At 41.1% G+C, this 25768-nt stretch overlaps 1 protein-coding gene across 4 annotated transcripts in view; it reads right to left on the bottom strand.

The window, feature by feature from the left end:
* TUB (tubby bipartite transcription factor) overlaps window positions 1-25768 on the bottom strand; it is a 307786-nt gene that overhangs the window by 32500 nt on the left and 249518 nt on the right. Inside the window, exon 4 of one of the 4 annotated variants that reach the window (XM_019552099.1) lies at window positions 10855-10989. The exons of the other annotated variants lie outside the window; for them this stretch is intronic. Coding sequence (XP_019407644.1) covers window positions 10855-10989 — 135 coding nt within the window. The remainder of the gene's footprint in view (window positions 1-10854; window positions 10990-25768) is intronic. 4 annotated transcript variants of the gene reach the window in all.

The raw sequence follows: 25768 nt of genomic DNA, 5'->3' as shown, positions 1-25768 counted from the left end.
TACATGCCACTCTCCAGTAACAGGGCAAGGGTTCCTGTTACACCCGACCAGACAAAGCCTTGGTTGGAATGATCTAGTTGGGGCTGGTCCTGCTTTGAGCCGAGGGTTGGACTAGATGATCTTCTGCAGTCCCTGCCAACCCTAATTTGCTAAGATTCTATGGCCTATTAATGGCTATTGAACTGTGTTTGGAGATGTTTCTTTTGGCATCTCTAATCCAATAAATGATGGATGCCAGGGAAGTTACTAAACAGAGGATGGATCAGTCTAGAGACATCCAGTTCAGTGCTCCCCCTGGATAGCATCCACTTCTGCCACTATCAGAGACAAGAGACTGGCCTAGATGGACCATTAGTTTGACCCAGTATGGCACTTAATGTTCTTATCAAAACCATAGTTAAAAAAAGCAAAATGTCCACAACCAAGCAATGTTAAGCCAGCTGGTAAAAATGTTCACAAGTACTAACGGAAATATGGAGATGGATAGCTATCTGACAATAGCATATAGCAAAACTATCCCACATATTGTGCTAATTAAACCTGAATAAATTGCAACTCAACATGTGATAGCAACTAGCAAACTACTTAATATGTTGTCAGATACCATAGGATGTGAATGACTAGGCAGAAGCATATCAGGGATATAAGCACAATAAATCAATTTTCCAAAATGATCGCTCTAGTACTTGCTTACTATAAATTATACAAAGATCCATATCCTGGGGTTTCGTGTACAACAGAATCAAATGTGTGTTTATGTACTTAAGTATTTTGTTGCAAAAAAGCTTCAAGTGAATATTGTACACTCTTGTCTCTTAGATGTACAAAAAATAGTACGGCACTATGGAAAAGAAAGATGCAGAAATTATTTTACTAAATGCAAGAAAAGGTTAATCAAACAACTGGAACTCCTCCCCCCCCTCCAGAGTCTCTCAATTAGCATAAAAGAATTGGTTTTACTAAAGTAATTTCTTCATAGGATGTTCATGAACTAACTCAGGAAGCAAATCTAAAGCAGGCTCTAGGGCACTACAGAGGGAATTAACCAAACTAAGTGATTGGGCAGTATGTTGGCAGATGAAATTCAGTACAAACAAGGGCATGGGGGGGAGGCAATATTATCGTCAGGGTGGATCCAGAGGGGTAGCATTGACATAACTGCACCCCTCTTTCAAACTGACCTGTGCTGCTGGAGCCTCTGGGGATTTTAAAACGTCCCCCAAATGGAAGAACATACCCCCTTCCCTTCCATGCTCAGAGGCATATCCCTTCCCCTCCCTTTCCTCCAACCCCTGACTTCCATGGCTGCTTTGCCTGCTGTCCCAGGGGCAGGGGAATCATCAAAGCTGCTCCTGCATGCTCCAGCTGGGCTGCAAGGGGGGCTGGGCTCACCTACAGCAGTGACAGCAGCAACAGCTTCCCACACCTGCTTCTGGTGGGGAACAAGACAGTGTGGTGGAGCCCACCCCTTCCACATTGCAGCTGCCACTGTTCCCACCTGAGCCCAGGCCCTGGCCCAGCTAGAGTAGGCAGGAGAAGCTCGGAAGCTTCCCCCAGGACAGCAGAGAAAGCAGCAGCAACTGGAAGCGGAGAGGATGGAAGGGAAGGTATACCTCTGCCCATAGAGGGGAGGGCAGGGATGCTTAGCTGATTTTGGAACTTTAAAAAGTCCCCAGAGGTTCCCATGGTGTGGTCTACCCACATAAGAGGGATGGGGGGAACAGGCTGGAAATGGGGATACAGCCACCTTGGCAGTTTATCTATTCCCAAACCCCTCTTTACCAAATCCTGGATCTGCTAACAGATGGGACATTGAAGCACCTTAAAGAAATTCAGGTCCTGCTCTAGAAAAGTACACAGGCATGGGCTTACAAATCAGCATGTGAGCTGTTTCATTTAAATCAATGGGACTATTCATTTACTAAACTTTAAGCACATGCTTAAGCACTTTGCTGAATAAAGTCTGAGAACATGCCCAAGGTCAGGCAAGAAGTCTGTGATAGAGTAGATAACTAAACACAGATTTATCAAGTTCCAGCCTAGTGCATTTAACAACAAAATCATCCTTCTTTTAGAAAACTGCTGACAGCAATGATGTTGAAGCAGTGCTTTAAAAGGGTGGGACTTTTTTTTTTAAAAGCAGGCTTCAGAAAGGAGATGGTTGGATCTGGAAATCTCATCAGCGTGTACAAGATTCAGGAGGTTAGTACTGGCACTGCAGCTGCATATTACTATTCTGGAGCACTAGAAAGCAGCTTGCTCTCTCTGACTTGAAAATGGCAGCATAATACTACAAAGGAATGCTGGTCTGTTTCAAAAATCAAAGAGACCATTTTGAGTGTATCCTTAAGAAAAAAAAATCTACTTTTATTAAACTCAAATCAGAACAAAAAGAATCCTCAGGCCTTAAAGGATTTCATTCACAAACCACAGCTCTGCATTTATCTCAAGTGATCCACATTTTAAGTTAAACAGACCAGATAACAATCGTATCTTTCTTGAATCCCGTTTGTCAAGGAGATGCTCCATTTAGAATAAAATTTACTTCTGGTGCTGTTATAAAATAATGTTGAAGATTTTACCAATGTACATATCTATATAAAAATCAATATTTAAAAACTGCTCCAATTCAGAGTAACTATTCACTAAGATATACTAATAAATTATATCAAAGGGTCTTGCTTTAGAACATGTCTTTTAGGAATTTATAATTCAGTTGTTAAAAAAAAAAATGGCAGTGAGATAAAACCTTGTATATGGAAGAGTTCAGCTAAGGGGGACTTTCAAAAATCAACTAAGAGTAAAACAAAGTGTTGGTTAATTTTTAGGCTCGCTGTAACATTTGAAAATATATTCTAGGGCCAGAATTTTCTGAACCATTGATTCAAAATTCGCCTATTTTACTAGGCCTTTTTTCATCCAATGAGCACAATATTTGGCTTAGAAAAATTCCACTAAAATGAGTTTAGGAATACCATCTTCTGGTGCTTCAGTGATTTGCTTTTGACAAGATTAGGACTTCTGCAACAGTGCCTGTCGTTTCATAATCTATATGCTAAGGAGTCTTTGGAATGGTAACAGAGACCATTAATGACCTCCTTACAGTCACGTTCATAGGTGGCCAAAGGGCAGTTTAGAGAGGGTTCTAGTACTCAGAAATAAAAGGATTTTTCTTAATGTTCATTTGTTCCTCCTACTGCCCCAGCTGTTATGTAGAATGGAGCCAACTTAAAGCAGCTCAAAATTAACTCAGCTTCTCCTCTTAAACAAGGATATGCTATGTTGAAAACTTGTGCTACTTCTGCAACAAATTCCAGGGCCTTCCTAATCAACCTGCTTTAAGGCATGCTTTGTTATGGACAAAAGAGGGGCAGGATGGGCTATTCCAAATATATGAATAAAAAGGAAAGAAAGGGAAGCAGCAAAAATAAAACAAGTCAAGCCAAGAAGCAAAATAATGACCCTAATAGAAAGGCGTTGAATCAGACGTGCACAGACAGAATTATACCTGGAAAAAACTCATTCCTCTGCTCAGGGGCTGTTACAAAAGCAGCAGATAATGCTGCAATATGCTAAATACTCTGAACATAAAAGACAACAGGAAAATAAGAAGGGTGTTGTTTATTTTGGCAATGAAACACCTCCACATCGTAAATTTAATTTGCAAAATCTTTATAAAAATCCTAGGATTTGTGGGTGTCAAATCACAAAGCCCACTTACTCCGTAAGAGCTTTTCTTAGAGTTAGGCCAGGGGTCAGTTGTTCATTTTTCTCCTAGCTTGGTTTCTCCTAGAAAAAACAAACATCTTACCTGGCTTATTTCAACCACTTGCCATGGTAGCTTCTATTTGAAAAGACACACAATGTGTATGTATACTTCCAGAAATCTCAGTTCTGAAAAATATGGTAATAGATGTATCTGATAGAGGCTTGCACAAGCTACAATTTGCTTTGTTCCTATATTTACAGGTGTGATTATATTGTATAATATGATTTTTTCATGGCTAACTGGTGTATTTGACATGCTTATTCTGATTATTCTTCCATGTGTGACTACCTAAGCAATACTGAAGATGAAATGCACATACTGAGACAAATTCTACCCCAATCCATATGCCGTTGGCAGCATGTAGATTGCTCAAGACATAAAGAAAGCCAGAACGTGATTCGGTGTTTTAACTGGAAATACAGCGTAAGGCAATTTTAAAGGGCCATAAATTATAATTTTTTTCAAACTCTACTTTATGTACAATAGTTAACTGCTGACTCAGAAGCTTGTATTCAGATGCCAAACTACCAAACTTGTCAGGCTAACCAGACAGCTATGTTACTGCTAAATGCAAGCAGTGAATTTGCTTTTTTTTTTTTTTTTTTAAAGGACTTGATACCTGTTAAGTAATACAGGTCAGTAAGAAGACCTTAACAGCTACAGTATAAGGCACACTAATCAGACCTCCCTGAATGGGGCACTAGTACAAATTTGTTGCCCCTGAACTTGGGAATGACAATCAGCCATACATGAGCAATTATCCAAATCCTATGGCTGCTTCTCTTTCTTTGTGTCAGTGCAAGCTCATTAAGCATAATATTTCCCTCATGCTCATTTTTATCTCATTGTTCTGATCATAGCTTCATCATCTGTGGAGCCACTTAGAAAAGCATTACACATCTAAGACCCAAAGTACAATCATTACAACAAAGCTTCAAGAGATGCTCATGTATAATGCAAAGGTTTTAGTTCTGAATTAGCTGATTATTCATAAAATCTAGTCTGCTTTTTATTTATTTATTTATTTTTAGTACAAAGAACACAGCCATGCTCAGAAACTTAATCTTTACTTCAGTTAAACACCAGGGGAAACCTTTTTAAATATGTTATTTTAGAGTATAAATGTAAACTCGCACCTTTTCCAGCATGCATCCCACTGACTAAAGGGACACAGTGGGGTTACAATTTGTGAGGCAAATTAATTCCCAAGAAATGAATAAGACAAGTCAAGTGTAACCAACTCCAAAAGCTGACTCCTGGAATAACAGCCTAAAAAGAAAAAAACATCTTTTTTTCCAATCTAACATCACTTGAGATAACAGAAGAAAGAAATTTTAAAATGTAATTAACTTCCACAACCCACCCCACCCTCCACAAAGCCAGATTCTGAAGACTTCTTATAGGGACCTAATTGTAGGAACTACAATCCATGTCCCTAACCTTCAGGCAGACTCACACTCTGAAACCCTTTCTGGTCCTACAACTCTATCCAGGGATTTGAATACTGGCCATAGACGACTCAAATTCTTGCCCGACCTGTTCCTGGATATTAGCTCAACACAACTGTAGATTCAGTGCTTTTCCATATAACGTGACCTCTACTTGCCTGCAAGAACAGTTTACTCCGAGCTGCTGTGGAGACTCTCTCCCTGGCTAGGGACAGACATTACACAAACCAGTTTAAGTGTTCAGAAACTGGTTTAAACCTGTAACAGAACAGATGTTCAGTGCACATAAAACCAGTTTGAAATTGGCTGAAACCGGTTTGAGATGAACCTGGTTGACTGTAGTAGCCACCAGTAGTGGCTGTGTGGCAGTGTTCCTGCCTACCATGTGGGCGATTTAGGTTCAAGTCCCAGTGGAGGTGACTTGAGGTGAGTGAGCTAACAAGAAGCAAATCTTGCAGTGGAAAAGGACCATTCTGTTCAGACTTAACTGATTTGGGTCAAACTGGTTTATGCAATGTCTGCCCCAGACCCCAGTGGCAACATATAGGGGGTGCATGTGCACCCCCCTGAGAGAGCTGGTGCACCCCCTCAGCCAGCGCTCCCTGCTTGGGTGTGGGGGAAAGATACTTTTTTGGTTTTCTTCACCTATGAGCTTTTTGTTTATTATGGGGTCAATCCCAAAAGAAACCAATCAAACCCTGGAATCAGTACTCCCAGCTCTGGCAGGCATTAGGAGGACTAAAAACAAATTCTAGGAGCTGTTAGCTGTTTACATGATCAAGTCCCACTTGCATAGTTTGGACAGTCATACCAGCTAGTTTCAGTTTCTGGTTCTCATGCACTAGCAGAGTTTTACAGCATCTGGGTTAAAAGTCATACTAACACAGAGAAATGTTTTTGGCAACTGCTGATTTCCACAACTATTATTTAACTTTTTAGTAAGCACACACTTCAGGCCATAATAGTGACATCCCCTACAAAACAACCAGGCTATGCAAAAACTACCAGCAGCTCCTAGGACAATTGTGAATACAGCAGTTTACCAAATGTATTGATGCTGGATATATTAAATTGAAGCAAAATAATTTAACAAACTATCAGGATAAAACAACAACTGACAGGTTCATAACAGTTTTCATCTGAAGATCTCTGAGCCCAATACAAACATAAACTTGGCCTTACAACAACTCCAATGAAATATCCTCATTTTTTTAGTTAGAGAAGGGACACAAGTGACTATGTCACTGGGATAACCCAGTGGTAGCATATTCAGACCCTAAGGGACACTGAAAAGAAGCACACACATCAGCTTGCTTATACCAGTCCCAGAAATAAGGCAACATAGCTTGCTTAGAGGAGCCCTGAGAGTGTTCCAGCTTGGTTATATGCTCAGGATTGTTTAAAACAACAGCATCCAGGTACAGCATGAAGACGGTATAGATATACCCACAGCAACAATACTGGGAATAGAACCTAGAACGGCCTTTACCCAAGCTTCTGCCCTAACCACTGAATCATGCCTCTTGTTATAAAAAGTCCTTGCACCTAAGGACCGTCTACTTTCACAGGTGGTAAAATATATATATATGATCATATATATGATCATATATATAATTAGTGCCCAATATATCAAAGCAGGCGTTTGTGAAAATCAGCCCTAAGATGATAATCTTGCTTCACCTTTAGTATGAAGATAACTCACTTATTGTGATTTTTAGAATTTGCTGCCAATTGATGTGCTTAATGTCACTCTAAAGACACATTTTCACCTTCAGCTTTTTGAAATAACTAGCAACCGAGCATTATTCTACAAGGCTTAAAAGTAATTATAAAATTATCACACCTTTACAAAAATGTTACCATGAGATACCAAGTGATCCCTCACGTTTGCTTCATTTACATGTTTGTTTGTTGTTTCTATCAGTCAGCCCTGTAATATCAGTATAGGATCTAAAAGTCATGTTAGATCCTTATGTTTCACACAGGTTCAACAACAATGAAAGAGTCTTCAATCAGAATTCAGCTAACAATTTTAAAAAATGATGCAGAACCAAATTAAAGTCCAGTTGACTCTTTTTTAAATGCACTGGTTCTATGAGATGAAAGATAGGTAATATTTTATCAAACAAAACGTGTTCTTTGATATAATTAACAAAACATATAAGGAATAGATCAAAAGAGTAGGAGGATGCCGTTCCTACACAGTCACATTCACATTATAATCCAATTTAAAGTAATATACTTAGTTAAACATGATTATTATTAATCAGTCAATAACAATTTGAATCTCTGCTAAAATGTGTCAAAGAGCCTATTTGGGAATGTCGCTCTTTAAAAGTCTTTCTTTAAAACAAAGAAGCAGGATCCTTAGAATGAAAAAATAACATTACTGTCTAGCCAATACTGAGATAATAAAAGGTTAAATATGATAAATCCCTCCTTACTCGGCATATAGAGATCAGGATGCAACTGTGCCAACCCAAAAATGTTTGCTGACTGAGACATCTAGCCAGCAAATAGGACCCCAGTGGACATATTCACCAATACAACGTACTGCAACATTTACAGGGCACACTTTAAACCACAAATTAAACAAATTATTTGCAATGCAATAAGGCCCAAGAACCTCAACCAGGCTTGGCCCCTCATTGTGACAGGTGTCCCTAGTGAAGTCAACATCCAAACTGTCATGGACTTTAGTGGTGCTAGGATTTCACTCAGACAGCCAAAACAGTCGAGTAAGACAGCACAGATGAATGTATAATGCAGCCACGTATATGTACTCGAGTGCTATACAAATCCCAACTACATGTAAATTTGTTAAAATTAAAGCGATATTTTACCTTTTGTTCACAATATAGTATGAAGTCCCATACAAGATAAAATGGCTATTGTATTCAGTCTAAAGAGAGTTTAAACAGAATTTATGTGATTATATGGTAAAAATGATTTAAGTACTACCATGTGCAATGCTTGGGTACCGCCTGTGTCAGCACTTCTATTACAAACATCAATTTTTTTTTTTTTTAGTTTTACTCACCAGTAAAATTTTCTTCAAGGTAAGACTTGGTATCCAGATTTCTACCTTTAAATTGTTTTTTTTTTTCATCTGAAATCCATGTTCCCAGTTTTCTTTTTTAATATCCAATAGTTTTAAATTCAGATCAGCTTAAGGATGCTCTTCTTTAAAGCACATATGCTTAACAGTAATTTTTACAAAAAAATGTAATTAGCTAGGGGGCAGACTCCACAGCCATTCCAACCCAGGTGTTCCTTTGCAGTCAAAGCTACTGACACAAACAGAACAGCTGCAGAAGTAGGCCCTTAGGGCACTGACAGACATGAAAAACAAAACAAAACAGCACTTTACCAGAAGAGGCAGCGTATTAGTTTGACCCAGCTACGCAGTGTCTGTATAGATTGGGCACGTCAGCAGAGCTTTTTGATGCCTTTATCTAAAACTAATTCAATCAGCTATTAGATAAAGGTACCAAAAAGCCCTTAAACATGCCTGACCTATACAGATGTTGGGTGAGTCAGGTTTAACTAATATGATGCCTCTTATAGACATGCACTGCGCACGGTGCTGGGGCTCACCAAACTTAAAATAAAGCACTGTTTTCTGCCCCCATGTCTGTAAGCAGCCATGATTAAATATCATTTGTTACTGCAGGCTCTGATGCTGTAAGGTCTGTACAGGGGAAGGAGCCCCAGTATCATGATCTTAACTCAGGCCCTGGACAAACATTCATATGAAGTGCTTCAAATACCACTTCAGTTTGGGGCACTTCAAATTCAGAGAACTTTAGACCATGGACAGATGTATAGCTCCCAATTGCCCTCTGTCCCAAACCAAAATGCTACAAAATTTCTGTAACAGTATGAAGCAACATGCTCTCCAGCCAGAAGAAACAATAGATTATTCAGTTCTTTAGCTCTACTCCTCTTCTCCAGGGTTCAGAGTGGGAAGGCAGGAGGAGATGGGGAAGGGAAGAGATAGGGACAGACAGTCAGTGAGCGCTCTCCTGTGTGCTCAGCCTCTGGTCGCCTGGTTCCAGATTCCATACATTTCCTTACGTGGCTCTTGGGGTCAAGGGATTACGAGGACAGCCATGTACACAGATCTCACACTGGCTGCATGCTCTGCTGTCCCCTTCCCTCCCTCTGAGAATGGAAAGGAATGGGAGAGCAGAGCACTATGGGATACAGGAGGACCAAGTAATCTCCTATAAGTGAAATGAAGTGCTTCAAAGAAGTTGCTTTTTGATTCAGGGAGTGCTTTGGCCATTTTTAGAACATGCCTTAGGTCTGCATGCCTGTCTACTTGCTCTTTGAAGCATTTCAAATGTTACATCTGTCCAGGTTCTAATCGTATAATATATAAACAGCATTCTTGACCACGCAAACACACACATTTTACCTAACTGTAAAGGACAGAAAGTTACATGTATGAGAGAACAGCACAGAGTCCAGATAAATAGGGATTTCGGCTGCCTCAACATGTGCTTGTTTGTGTTCTAATTAGAACGTCAGAGCGTTCTAGTCAGATTAATCATCTGCTCTGCATACTAATTAGAACGCTCCAGTGTCACCTCCATCATGTCTTAAAATAGCCGCAGGGGAGCTTTAGCTAAACCTAGTTGGAAGAGATTTAGATAAAGCATCCTGTGGCCATTTTTAAATGCACAGGAGCTTAATAGGTGAAATTTTAATTAGAGCGACCGTTCCAGAATTGTTCCAATTAAAACCCCCTCCCTCCTACCGCCGAGTATGTCTATAGGCAGCCATAATGACCTGACCGGAAGTCCACTGAAATCAATGGAAAGACACTTATTGATTTGATCGGGCTTTGGATCTGCCTTCAAAGTAAAGGTATATTCATTCTGGTATAAAAACAAATCACTTAGAGAGCATTCAATTACTTCATCCCACTTGCTCCATCTATCTTCTTGTAGTTCAGCTATTACATCTAACACTGGCAGTAATTCCATTTCTCGTAATTCTTTTGTCACTATGATGAGTATTTATTTTCAGAATAGAGACTGTATGCGTCTACTTACTAGCACCCAAAATCATGTCATAAAGATTTTTATTTACACATTGATCTGGTGCCTCTGAAGCTGTAATTTTAGAACCACACCAAAGCTAACAGCAAAACTTCTATTAACTTCAATGGGGCCAGGATTTCAGCCTGAGTTAGTGTAATTTTTAAAACTCAGGGTCAGTTTGGATACATATTTGTTCATTTGAAGCATGGCTTCTCTGAGGCACCATAAATACAGACGATATAAGAACATATGAAAAATAATTGCTCTCAGCAGATAATTGCCTAGAACTTCTATGCAAAATGCTGCATTAATATATTCTCCTCCCCTATTTGTCACTGGTAATATTCTATGTGGCTCTGCGAGAAGATCTGGTTAACAAGTCTCGTCCCCCCCTCCACTTTCATGTGTGCAATGTGCTGAGCTAGAAACAAGCCAAGCAAATTTTCCAATCCAATGCATGCATTTTTACAATATGCATTTAAACAATATTCAGCTGTCACAAGGTTAAAATAATCTAAAGAAACTTTGAACATACAGAAGCATCTTGCCATTAAATTCAACATTTGATATTTGGTATCATGCAGCTAACCTTTGTGTTTCCCCTTTTTCTCCTTTCTGGTGCTGCCAGTTTGACAGCTTGCAGCTGCTGCCTTGGTTTTTTTAGTCGATTTTGGAGCTTGAGCATCTGCTACCACCTTTACATCTTCCTGCTCGGCCTCCTGAACTGCTTGAGAAAGTCAGGGCACCCCACACCGAAAGGAGAAACAGACCAAAAAATGAGAGAGAGAGAGAGAAATGAGAACTCTATGAAGCCATGTAGGAAAAAGCAGACACAGCAGAGTTTAAAGCTTGGTTGATATCTCAGAGAGTTCATGAAGAAAAGAAATTAAATAAGAGACTGCTCAAATGGAAGTTTTGCTAAGGTTAGGAAGTTTTTTAAACTTTATTTTCATCTTCTCTGTTTTCTTCCACTCCTAAAGTGTTTCAGTTGCTATGCACAAGGCCAAAAATACAACCAAAATACTATTAAGCATCTGTAAGCACATTTCCTTGTAATGAAGCCTGTGTCAGTGCTGATCATAGTTCATGCCACTTGTTCTATCTTAACAATGTAAGATAATTTATAACTGTTTCCTTCAAATTTTCTACTGCCCCAGTATAAAACTAAATGCAGGGCATCGTCTGAAAATTTAACTTCAGAAAACTTACCTAAACTTACCTATGTAGTGCTATCAAATTTGGCTCCTTGTTTTATGTAGATGTATATATCCAGTTAAAGTAAAAAAATCCTCTCTTTTTAAAGCTTACATATTAAATCATTCTATAGAAATTCCAGTGCAAGACAGTTGTCATTATGAATGGCAACATAATTCATACTATTACAGTGACTTTCCCAGTAAAAAGGTTCACCACTTATAATAAACTCTTGCCTGATAGCATTTGAGGACTGTAATCTGTTAAATCTACATATACAACAATTTATTCTTCTAGCCATCATAAGCTCTTAAGTGAAATATAGAAATTCAGTGACACTTTCCTTGGTTTTAACATATTAAAAGAAATTGTCTTTATGAACTATATTCAAAGAAACAGCCCTCCTGTGAGCGGTACAGCAAGATCTTTAAGGATCAAATCTTCAAATTTTGCAAAATATCATAGCCCCATTTAAGTCATTGAAGCTATGAGATGGTTTACACCTAAATATGGTCCTACAACTAAAACAAGCAACTCTGGGCATCAAATTCACAGCTAACACCAAACTAGAAGCAGCACAGCCACGTTCATGTAGAGCTTCACCTGGGTGAATTAGTTTGGTCTTTTGGCAGATTTCAGGACACAGAAACTGTGGGGGAGGGAGGGGGGCAGTTGGCCTCATTTTAGACCAATTTTCCAAGTTTTGGCCAAAAGTCCTATTTCGGGGATGCTTTTGGAATGCCAGGACATCATCCTGAAATTCAGAATAGTTGGCTGCTTTTGCTAGAGCTCCCAAGAGACCATCCTGTAGGACATATCTGACTCTATCCAGCTCTTCATCTTTGCTAAATGAGAAACAAAAAGAAGCTTCTCCTTTTGGAAAAGATACACATTGCATGGAGCCTACAAGAAATCTGGCTTGTCCATAAGATTGATTTAACGTCCTGGGTAAACTCCCAAAATCCATAAAAGAGATGAAGCCCAATTACACTCCTGACATCCCAGGAACCCCTATCATACAAGATATAAATACACTCCAAACCCCTAAGCTATAGGGAAAGTTCTTCCCCCCTTATACATGTAGCAGCTCTATTGACCTCAGTGAGACACTATGACTAAATAAGGCAGGAAGAATTCAGCTCTACTAGCTTAAAATGTAATTTGCAAACCCACATCTCCTCTTCCACAGCATAGGAATCTATAAATAGTGTCAAATTTACAACACACCAAGTGTCTGAGGAGCTCATTAACTGCTTTCTTTCCTTAACTCTGGAGAGCTCCAGTATTAAAGTTATACAGAAATGTTTTAGAAGTGTGTATGATCAGATGGGACAATAAGATCTATTTTGTTCCAACTCCTGGATCAACTTACAGTCTTTATCAAGTGACTAGTGCTAGTCATACATTCACTGGCAGCAATCCATTTGCCAAGCATTACAGAACATTGTGAATAAGACATTAGAAATAATGGAGGCAGTGACCACTCACTCCCTGAGGGAGAAGAGCAAGACTCAGGTGAAAGGCAGCACATTAATCCCTGTTTCCACCATCTTTAAGCATTCTATGTTTAACCCAGACAGCAGAGTCCCTGCTGGGAGGAAAAAGCCCTTTAAATAGTTAATTTGCAAGCCCAGCAACTCTGTCCTATATTTGCAGCTGTGTCTTTTTAAAAAAAAATTAGAGGTTTTTTTTTATGATGACGATCCAACTTGTAATTAGAATTCAGTGGTTTGCTATCAGCTTATCAAATGACCTACATTCAATGACTAGCCAGTTCTCTAAAGCCATTCTAAACATTTTTAATAATGCTCATGCATTCAGATCAAGCACCATTTACTGAAACTAAAATGTGGATTAATCAGAACAGGATACAACATTGTGGTATTATGAACTAAAAAACTAAGTATACAAAACTTTTAAAGGACCAACTGCCCACCATCACATCAACTTTCCTTTGATCTAAGGAGTAAAAGCCTGAAGCTACATTGCTATTTCTGAAGCTTGCAGCTGCATGAATTAGATTTGAAAGCCCGTGCAGAACTGCCAGCCGTAGATGTCTAAATCTTGCGAGAGGTGTGGTTTGAAACATTACAACACATTATGTTTAGGGCCATTTTGAATACACAGCATTAATACTGAAAATGCCAAATACAGGGCAAGTGGCAGAGGTAGAAAACTAATGCTTAAGATGCATCACTTCCCACTAACTACACTTGGGGAGTGAAGAGGAGTTGGTAGATTTTTTTCTTAGTTGTAAAATTAACTTTTAAAGGACAGCTTCTAAAACAAAGTCAAATCTTGCCCAGAATCCTCTGGTATTGTTTTCTATATATTTTGTATGAAACCCCCCTCACTAGTGCTTTCCTTACTGAGTGACCACTTTTTATACTATTTGAAAAAATAAAAAGTTTAAACAATATATATTTCTAGCTCTAGGACCTCTATTCAGGAAAGCATTAGTTTCAAAGGGCCTTAACATTACAGTCAAAGTTTATTATGTGTGTATGAGCTTGCCTGAAAAAAAGGATGGACTTCAGACCTGACCCCAGTCCTCAAAGATTATCTTTGCAATGAGAAGCATGGCAACATTTCTCCAGTTTTCTGTCCTTTAAGCTGATAGCGTGAATACCATAATTCTTGTGGACCATGGACTGGATAGCAACTTCTACTTTTCTCATAGACTGTGGACCACAGAAGAAATATCATGCCTTCCTGCATTTACTATGGCCACAGAGAGGCACTCATTTCTACCAGTAAGAATGTCTTAATTTTTTACTGGTAGAAAACTAGCCTGGGAGCTGGAGCATACATGTATTCAAATCCCGGGGGTTGGAGAGTTTCACAGGCAAGCTCTCCAGCCAGTGGACACTAGAGGGCTGCTCCCTTAGGGGTGTATTTAATTGCCTGGGAAGGGGCAAGCTGTCAAGTTGCAGTTGGCAGCTGCTGGAAGGCAGCAGCTGTCACAAAGAGCCCAAGGAGGGTTTCAGCCCCAGGGGAATGCTCCCCTGCCCCACATCCCCAAACCTTGCTGCCACAGCCCACGCTGCCCTGGGCTGACCTACCTCTGTCCCACTACGAGAAACTAAAGGGGAGGAAAAGTCATGTTGGCATAGCCTCTCTGTTCCTCCAACCTCACACACAATTTGCCAAGAGTGATGAATGGACAGAGAGAAAGTTGGCAGTGTATGCTTTCCTCCCAAGCAGGATGAGAACCAAGAGGCAAATAATGACCAGTCGCAATCTGTTTTTAGGGGCTGTTTTTGAGGCAATGCAACAATAGGTTGCTCCACAGAAGTGGCCCTGAATGAGAGATATATATGTTAAACTGGTCCCCAGCAGGCAATAAACACAACTGTCCATTCAGTGGGATGAAAAATAAAAACAGTTGTGGCAATAGTAACAATAACATAAAAGACATTTGACAGGCAGCTAAGGGGCCATATTTTCAAAAAAAACCAATTGGGCACTGGACATATAGCACATTTACAACAGCATAATCTGCATTTACACAAGTGTAAAATAGGAGCAGACACAAAACATAGTGTTTGCTAGAGCAAGTTACTATAATTTGATAATAGTTACCCTGTGGAAAAACAGTAGGAAAAAATACGCTGATGTTAGTTACACTAATAGGCATGTCATGTCCACAGTTATTTTGGGCTAGCCACATGTTCAATGGAAACAAGCTACTACACGTTCCCCCACCACCTAATGTCAAGGCATGTTGGCCATGTGTAGATGAAATAATTGCATGACACTTTAAAGCGGGTTAAATGCTTTTGCATGATTTTAATGGTGTTGCCATCTGCACGTGTCAGCAGCATACTGTGCAGTAATTCCAGCCACTGTAGCAAATTTGGTGGCATAATGCACCTTAAATGACTTGGGGCACAGCAAACTAAAACTCCTCCAAGGAGTTCTAGTTTGCTGCCCTACAGCCGTGGAGCGAAGCACTGTGCCCCGTGTAGCTCCACAGCTCTGCAGGAAGCCCATGCAAGCAGCGTGGCAGCAGCCCAGGAAGGCAGGCTCTGCCCAGGAAAAAAAAGGGTGATTTTTTTTTTTCTTTCCTGGAGCCTGCCTACCTGCCTGAGCTGCGCGGGGGCCGAGTGCTTCCCTCTGCAGCTGCAGTGGTGCCCCCGGGATCACCCAAGCTGGGTGCCTACAGGCGGGTGCTGCCTGGGGAGGGACCGCTGCTGCTGTGGAGGGAAGTACCCCTCCCTGCAACCCCCCAGGACTGCTGTGCCAGCTGGCAGCTTGCCCTCCCCTCCCTGCTGCTGGAGAGGCAGGTAAGTGCACAGGTATGTGCATGACACAGGAGTGTACTTGGCCCTAAATTGAAGCAGGATTTTTAAAAACCCACTGCTTCAATTTAGGGCCTCCCTGTTTCATCTACATGCACCCTAAGGCTCTTGTTAGACGTTATCTTTCCCATGCGTTAAATCCTCTAAAGAAGGGAGTGCCCATCTATTAAAATAAGTGCCCTCTGAACATCTCAAAGCTGGGCAGCCCTGGATATACAGGGAGCTGCACTGTGGGTGCGAGGGGTAGCAGGCGACCTGCCAGGAAGCTGCAAGAGTGGGGGCAGATGAGCAGAGAGCTGCTATAGAGCTCTCAAAACATGCTCATGCACTTCAAGTAATTCTTTTCGAATATTTTTCTCCCATAAGAATTAAGGGCTAAGAATAGTAGTTCTGCTTTTAGATAACCCTGAAATGCAAACAAGATACGTTTGAAGTGGAACAGATGTATGACTCCATACTGTCACATCTATCATGTTATTCTTTTCTAGTGTCACAAATGATAACGGAAAGTTTTCCAGTGACGAGCATACTTTCAGATAATAGGATGGCATAAGTTAATCATTCATTTTAAAATTACTTCTCTATGTTCATTAAATGAAACAATAGATTAGCTGTCTACTTTCTATTGATTTCAATATGGAAAAATACCATGTTTTTGGGGAGACACACCAGGAAATAATCTCTCTGTATTAGCTCAGAATTTTGATTTAATGGCAAATAAAAAACTGTAGTACTCTTTTCATGTCACAGGGATCTGAACATCAGACTTGTTATTGTTGTTCAAGAAAGGGGCAATGCCCTAACAGCCTTGTGACACCAATGTTCTTTCATTGTTACAAAGAGAAAAAATTGCTCTCTTGTCATTTTGTGAGGGTATTGAATCACCTTGTGCTGTACCAATAGAATTTGTAAGTCAGGATGCAAAAAATCTGGATGCACTTTGTAATCTAACTAAATAAGCTACAGTGCAAAAATGAGAGCAGAATAGGCAAATACTAAAAAGTAGGCAAATATTTAAAAAAAACACTGCCCATAAATATTTACCACTACTTCTGCTCCATATTTGTTCTTAATGATCAAATGCTTATGCTGGAAATAATAACAGCAGAAATCAGTTTCCTAGCAGCAGGCACTGAATGTTTTTCAAAAACGAGTTTTACGTTTGTAAGCACAACTGTCCTTCCTAGAAATCATGGAATCATAGAAAATTAGGGTTGGAAGGGCACTCAGAAGAGCAACCCCCTGCTCAAAGCAGGACCATCCCCAATTAGATCATCCCAGCCAGGGGTCTGTCAAGCCAGGCCTTAAAAACCTCCAAGGGTGGAGATTCTACCACCTCTCTAGGTAACCTGTTCCAGTGCTTCACCACCCTCCTAGTGAGAGAGTTTTTTCCTAATATCCAACTTAAACCTCCCTTGTTGCAACTTGCTGCTCCTTGTTCTGTCATCACTGAGAAAAGTCTAGCTCCACCCTCTTTGGAACCACCCTTCAGGTAGTTGAAGACTGCTATCCCCCCTCAGTCTTCTCTTCTGCAGACTAAATAATATGGGTGTGTGAAGCAGCCCCTATTCAATTCAGATTTGGCCCAAATCAGGGAATGGGATTCGATTCGTTGACTCAGATCATTGTCCCCGATTTGATTCAGCTGAATCCGAATCTGAAAATTTGATACTGATTCAGAGAATCAGCGATTAGGACACAGACACAGCTTTAAATGTTTTTTCTATGTACCTCAAGGTACCAGACATGGCTTGTGAACGCTGCGATGCTGGGGCAGATGGAGTGTCCCACAGGAGTGGGGGGGGGGGCTCTCCAGCGTGCTCAACGGTGAGCCCAGAAGTATTTCTGGTCCAATTCTGGGCCCACGAGGAAGTGCACAGGGCCCCCCCACCCCACCCCTCTGGCTCGATGATTGGCTGCAGAGAGACCCTGGGTGCTGCCTAGACCCAGAAGGCACCAGTCGTCAAGCCCCTGGCGGTCCCCAGCAGGCCCAGAAGTGGACCGGAAGTGGTTCTGATCCACTTCTGGGTCTGCTGCCGAGTGCGCTGGGAAGCCCTCCGCACTCCTGTGGGACACCCCATGTGCCCCAGCATTGCAGCATTCATGAGCTGCCTGGTATCTAGGGGTATGTAGAAAATCTATTTAAAGCTGTGTTAATGTCCAAATCTCTGGATCTCTCCAAATTGATTCAGAGGGTTCCAATTTGATTCGGAGAGATTAAAGAGTCCACCGATTTAATTCGGATTCAGAGATTTGGCCACCAAATCAGGCCAAATCTACACCAAATCAAATCAGAGACTGAAGCTTCGCACGGCCCTACTAAATAAACCCAGTTCCCTCAGCCTCTCATCGTAAGTCATGTGCTCCACCTCCCAAACCATTTTCGTTGCTCTCTACTATACTCTCTCCAACTTGTCCACATCCTTTCTATAGTGGGGGGCCCAAAACCAGACACAGTACTCCAGATGTGGCTTCACCAGTGCTGAATAGAGAGGAATAATTACTTCTTTCAATCTGCTGACAACATACTAATGCAGCCCAATATGCCATTAGCCTTCCTGGCAGCAAGGGCACACTGCTGACTCAAATCCAGCTTACTGTCCACTGTAACCCCCAGGTCCTTTTCTGCACAGTTGCTGCTTAGCCAGTCAGTCCCAAACTTGTAGCAATGCATGAGATTCTTCCATCCTAAGTGTAGGACTTTGCATTTGTCCTGTTGAACCTCAGGAAATTTCTTTTAGCCCAATCCTCCAATTTGTCTAGGTCACCCTGAATCCTAGCCCTACCCTCCAGTGTGTCTACTACACCCTACAGCTTGGTGTCACCCGCAAACTTGCTGAGGGTGTACATAATCCCGTCTTCCAGATCGTTAATGAAGATATTGAAGAAAACCAGCCCCAGGACCAACCCCTGGGGCACTCTACTTGATACTGGCTGCCAGCTAGACATTGAGCCATTGATTACTATCTGTTGAGCCTGACAATCCAGCCAGCTTTCTATCCACCTTACAGTCCATTCATCCAACCCATACTTCCACAGCTTGCTTGCAAGAATGCTGTGAGAGATGGTATCAAAAGCCTAGCTTAAGTCAAGGTATATCGTACATCCACTGCTTTCCATGCATCCACTGAGCCAGTTATCTCATCATAGAAGGCAATCAGGTTGGTCAGGCATGATGTGCCCTTGGTGAATCCATGCTGACTGTTCCTAATCACCTTCTTCTCCTCCAAGTGCTTAGAAATAAATTGAGGACCTGTTCTACGATTTTTCCAGGGACTGAAGCAAGGCTGACTGGTCTGTAATTCCCCAGATCTTCCTCCTTTCCTTTCTTAAAGATGGGCACCGTATTTCCCCTTTTCTAATCATCTGGGGCCTCCCCCAATTGCTACAAATCTTCACGGATAATGACTAGTGGCACTGCAATCACATCAGCCAACTCCCACAGCAACCTTGGATGCATTTCAGCCAGCCCCAGGGACTTGTACATGTCCAACTTTTCTAAATAGTCCCCAACCTGTTCTTTCACCACTGAAGGCTGCACACCTTCCCCCCAAACTGTACTGCCAGGTGCAGTAGTCTGAGAGCTGACCTTGCCTGTGAAGACCAAGGTAAAAAAGGCATTGAATACTTCTGCCTTTTTCTCATCATCTATCGCTAGGTTGCCTCCCCCATTCAGTAAGGCAGGGTTGTCAACCAGGAGTACATGAACCCCTGGGGGGGTACTTGAGAAGGTTATGCATGGGCAGGCAGGGATGGAGCACCACCACATACCATCCCGTGCTGCCACACAGGTGCCACCCACCCAGGGGAAGCTCACACATGGGGGCTGCCACCACCACTTCACATTCAGCTGTGCATTCCCCTCCACCCCCATGTCTGGCCACACACCCTTCTCCCCCTCCCACTCCATGTCTGGCCGCCAGGGGTACACTGATCCAACAAGGTTGAAAACCCCTGCAGTAAACAACCCACACTTTTCCTGACCTTCCTCTTGTTGCTAATATACTTATTGAAACCCTTCTTGTTACCCTTCATGTTCCTTGCTAGTTGCAACTCCAGTTGCACTTTGGCCTTCCTAACTTCATTCCTGCATGCCCAAGTAATACTCTTATGCTCCTCCCAAGTTGTTTGTCTCAGCTTGCACTTCTTGTAAACTTCATTTTTGTGTTTAACCTCACCAAAGAGTGAAATCAATGATCTCATGGTCACTGCTGCTCAACTTGCCATCTATTTCTACATCCCCCCACCAAATCTTCCATGTTTATGAGCAGTAGGTCAAGAAGAACATGGACCCTAGTTGGCCGCTCCAACACTTATGCCAGGAAGTTATCTCCAATGCTCTCCAAAAACTTCCCGGACTGCCTATGCACCGCTGTATTGTCCGCCAAGCAGATGTCAGGGTGATTGAAGTCCCACATAAGAACCAGGGCCTGTGATCTGGAAACTTCCACTAGTTGTCAGAAGAAAGCGTCATCTACTTCATCCTCCTGGTCTGGTGGTCTATAGCAGACACTCAACACATCACCCCTGTTCCTCTCGTGTCTAACCTTAACTCAGAGACAAATGCTTACCCATACATCTGTTCTCAGAGCAGGAAAGAATAATACCACTTATCTTTATGCAATTGGTCACAACTAGTCAGTCCACATAAAATAGTGATATTAAATACCCAAAAGAACTGTTATAGGTCAGGGATGCTCAACCTGTGCCCATGGGCCAGATCCAGCCCATGGCGCCATGCTATCCAGCATGGAGCCATCCACAGTGCTCCCCACGGGTTCAGAAATGTGGTGCAGGAAGCAGTGGCACTGCTCCACTGCTGCCAAATCTCCAGACCCATAGGGATCCTCAATCTGTAAGTCCTGAATCCAGTGCTTGATCCCAAAGCACAGGGCCAGAAGGGGGTGATGCTAGTTCCCTGGGACCCAACTCCAGTGTATAGAGTGGGAGGGAGCAGTGCCAGCTCTCTGAGACCCAATCCCAATGTTCAGGGGGCAGGAAGGGATGGTGCCAGCTTCCCAGGACCCAATCCCAACATGTGGGTGGTGGGAGGGGATGATGCTGGGCCCCCAGGATCCAATTCCAGCACATGGGGCAAGAAGTGGGTGGTGGCAAGCCAAAGGGCCCAATCTGGCCAGCAAATGGGTCCTGCTCCACTCATCTAGCTTGCAGGGCCAAAAGGTTGAGCACCCTTATTCTAGGTAAATACACAGAGCTAAGGATTTTTTTATTGATTTAAATAATTTTTAAAAATGTAATCTGTGTGATAATCCACCACAGAGAAAGAAGCTAAGCCAGTTAGATAAATTATTTATTGCAAATTATTGTATAAATTCTACTAAGCGATAACTCAGGCCATTTGTTACTGTTCTTACATTTTCTATTTCATAATGAGTAAAACCCAGAATGACCACTGAGCAAAGAAAGTTAACCTATAATTTAATAAAATGCTATTTAACAATCAATGCAAATCCATTGGTTTTGCATACCCTTTTCTAACGTGCTGTCACATAGCACCATAAAAATGGCTTAGCACCTTTCATAATTTCTTGGCATGAAAGAATATTGCTGCTCTTTTGAACAGCCCACCACTATAATTTTATTTGATCTAGTTTTACACTGTCTTTAAACTGTAATTTTAAAAATAGTTTACAAGGCCCAGGATATTCCTTCCTAGTTAAAATAATTATTTAGTGAGGCAAAGATGGAGAAAAGGTTATGCTTCATAAAATAACCAGCAATTTGCATCAGTCTTATAGAAATCTTGCAAAAAAGACCTCATCTTCATCATCACCACCACATTACATCCCTTGTGTATATTAATTACCTTTCACATTAAAGAGCTGCATTTTAATTCTAATCTGATTTAGTCTAGTTTCACTTTCCAACTACTGGATCCGTTATAACTATTCTTCGATATTACAAATCTATCTGCTATGAGAAACTTCTTTGCATTGTAAATACTCATATACTGTGATTAAGGACCCACTTAAGCCTTCTTTTTCATTAACTGAGGTGCTTAAGTTTCTCACTGTAAGTAACGTCCAGATCACAAATCCTTCCTATAGCTCTTTTCTAAACACTCTCCCACTTTTCAACATCTCTTCTGAAGTATGGGCATTTAAACCTTTCTGGCCATAGTTTTGATTGAACAGAGTGGAATAATATCATACTTAGATGTCTATGGACGCGTCTACAGGAGCCATTTGCTTAATTAGCTCCACAGTAAATGTCTTAGCATCTTACACATGCAGTGCTATTAGGCCACATAACTTCACTATAAATACACATACTATCCTGAGGCAGAGTTTTTCACTTTTCAGCAATACATGTGTAGATGCTGACAGGGCTAGCTGGGGTACAAGGGTACTTCAGTGTGGGGGGCTGCCTGGCCCTGCCAGCTGGGGCTGCTCTGACCCAGCTCAGCATGCTGCTGTCCCAGATGCATGTGTTAACATGGTGCCTGGGAGCAATAAACCCCAATGCAATAAATGCCAGAGTTTAGTGCTGCACATTAAGATGCAAATGTAGATGCACCTTATGTCTACTGACATGCCTAATATGTGGAGTGAAATCAATGGGCCAGATGCTAATCTGAAAATCACAGATAAATCTAAAACATGCTACAGTGAGTGCTCTTTGTGGTTATTGTTGTGGGGTCTTTAAAAAAAAAACACAACAAAACAAAAGCACAAATCAGGATTGCCTGTAAATCAAAATGAGTTCTTAAAAGAGGGAATATGAAGAGCCGATGACTCAAATGGAGACACCAGAATATGCGTCTGTTGAGAACATACCATTAGCTCTATACCTTATTGTAAGGTCAGGCAACACTCTAACAGCATTTTTACATGTGCTCTGGGGGTGGGGCACTTTAATTAGAGCAGCTCTGAGAGCCATTCTAATTAAAGCACTGCAGCACCTCATGCATCAGTATCCCTGCGTTTCAAAATGGTGGCAGGAGCTCTTGAACCGAAGCTCTTCAAATGAGCTTTAGTTCAAGTACCCCACCATCATTCTGAAGCATAGGGACACTGATACACAAGATGTGGAGGTTGACTGGAGTGTGCTAGTTAGCATGCTTCAGCAGAGCAGCCTCCCAGCATGTCTGCAGGCACCCTAAGTGTCTAGAGTATAATTTAATATGAGGAACATATTCCTAACCATCTCCCACAAAAGAACCAACACCTTATCATGCTGAATGGAAAACAGGCATACTTGCCACTAGTTCATAGTTTTATAGAAGTTAGGGGCTGGAAGGGACCTCACAAGACCATCAGGTCCAGCCCCCCTGCTCTTAGGCAGGAAAGACTGCTGGGGTCAGATGACCCCAGCAAAGTGTGCAACCAGTCGTCTTTTGAAGATCTCCAGGGTAGGTGTCTGTACCACCTCTGCGAGGAGTCTGTTCCAGACTCTGGACAATCAAACCATAAAGTTTTTCTTATATACAATCTGAAGTGGTCCATTATTCCTTGTCTTCCCCTGGGGTGCCTTGGTGAACAAATGCTCTCCCAGCCCATGATGTTTGCCCCTTATATACTTATAGACTGCCACCAAGTCCCCCCTAAATCTTCTCTTCTTCAGGCTGAACAGTCCCATGTCCTTCAGCCTCTCCTCATATGGCCTGTTCTTCAGACCTCTAATAATTCATGTGGTCCTCCTTTGGACTCTTTCAAGCTTCTCCACATCCTTTTTGAAGTGCAGCACCCACAACTGAATGCAGTACTACAGCTGCAGCCTCACCAATGCAGACAACCTTAGTCTTGCTTGAGATGCATGCCAGTGTATTGTTTGCTCTGCCGGCTATAGCATTGCACTGGTAGTTCACGTTCATTCTGTTGTTGATCATGACCCCTGGGTCTCTTTCAGTTGTGGTGCTAGCTAATGTAGCACCGCTGAACCTGTATGTATGTTGCAGATTATTTCTCCCCAGATGGAGCATGTTACATTTTTCAGTGTTAAACATCATTAGGTTTTGATCCTCCCACCTTACAAACCTGTCCAAGTCAGCCTGTATCTTCAGCCTGTCCTCTACTGTGAGCACACTTCCCCATAACTTGGTGTTGTCTGCAAACTTTGCCAGTACGCTTTTCACACCCATATCCAAATCACTGACATATATGTTGAAAAGCATTGGTCTGAGGACTGAACCCTGGGGGGGGACACCACTGGTCACCTTTCACCATGTTGACTCAGTTTCATCTATTAACACTCTCTGGGTCCAACCTTGGAGCCAGTTTCCTAGCCACTGGACCGTTAAGTTGTTGAGGCCACAATTTCCCTATTTTACCATGAGGACATCGTGGGAGACCAAGTCAAAGGCATTTTTAAAATCCAAGTATATGAAGAATATACACAAACATTTTTTTTAAATGAATGATTATCTGTCACCTTATAATTTGACAGTTTGCTACTCATTTTCTCTTTCCCCATTTACAGTGCCAGAATAGAATGGCATGTCATATTTAACAATTCAGAGCTATGACTTGTCATTGGAAATCTTGGCACAAAATACAGACATCTCATTTAGCCATGCTTCCAAATGTCAAAAAGAAAGCAGGAAAGTAATTTTGCTACTTTACACATGGTTAATCTAAATTGCTAATTTAGAACTTGTTGTAAGCATTACTTTGAGAGGTTTAATCTGTTCTTAATTGAAGACGGTGCTTATTCCAAACTTGAAAAAAAGCCGTCTCTGCAACAAAGTAAGATGGATAAAAGCTGACCTGGCTCTTGTTCAAATTCACTTAACATTGTTAAAAAATAATTTGTTCCCAATGGAAACTCACTGTTTCCACAGGGAAAAAAAATGCAGCTTCTTGGTCAAAAAGCCTGGCTTTTATATCACTTTTTATAAATTTCTGCAAAAAATATTTTTATATTAGCATAGATCTAGCTGGTAACAGATCTGGGGACTGCATAAAGATGTTAAAAAATGTCTATTGCTATACTTTAGCATAGGTAACAGTACCCAATTCTGTACCAGTGGCAAGCTCATATGGACTTTGGTAGGAGCAAGACTGGGCTCTTAATGAGAATATAAAAAAAAATCCCTCACACATCTAACATGTTGTAGTGTCATATATTAAAATCAAATATTGCAATAGAGATAAAATCTTTAAGGAAGTATATGTTAAGAGTGCCATTAAAGTAGTTATTGCTTACATCAGTGGCAATATCCCAGGAATTATCACTCATTATCCCTTTGCAAGACATTAGCAGAATTCCTCAGTATGCTTGTTCTTTTCATCCTGCTATCTCGTATGTAAGAGCTGAAACTTTTCTCCAGATCTTCAGCAAATCTGAAGAAATGAGGACTAAGAGAGGCATGAAAATAAATCAGCAGATGTGACCCAGATATTAGAGTATGAATTAGTAAACATTTTAATACACTATACTAATAGTATGTTTTACAAGTGGAAAGAAACACAGAGAAAAAAATAGTAGTTTATAAATTCCCTTTTCTGGGCAGACAAATTAATCATTTGTTCTTATGAATAAATGGTTTCAATATTCTCCTATTAATATGAAAAACTTGATGAAAATACTCATATTGCTGTATACTGCTAATCAGCTGGTTAGGATAACAGACTATGACATTTTGTCTGATGTTATGGAAAACAGCAGCATTATTCATAAAACTAAGGCCTGGAACTGAAGCTCATTGAAGTCAATAGAAAGATTCCCATTGACATATATGATATAAAGATCAGGCCCTAAATGTTTTGTTCATCTGCTGAGAAAATACTATTCATAAACTACTATTAAAACTTAAGATTCTGGTGCCAAAAAGGCATCACCTTGACACCTCATTCACCTTTTGGATGAAAATTTTCTCTCCTATTTACCTAGTCATTTTCCCCCTATACTCATCGTCTTACCAAGAATCTCTCTTTATTTCTTCTCTTTCTGCACATATTCCATATGCATTTAGAAGAGAAGACAAAAGAACAGGTTATACAATACCAAATGCCTGTGCAACATTTCTTGGAGAAAAAGTAGTATTAC

Source organism: Crocodylus porosus, unplaced genomic scaffold (genome assembly GCF_001723895.1).
Source record: "Crocodylus porosus isolate Cpor-Errol unplaced genomic scaffold, CroPor_comp1, whole genome shotgun sequence".
Classification (NCBI taxonomy): domain Eukaryota; kingdom Metazoa; phylum Chordata; order Crocodylia; family Crocodylidae; genus Crocodylus; species Crocodylus porosus.
Note: the sequence above shows the minus strand (reverse complement) of the source record. Positions and strands in the feature narration are given on the sequence as shown.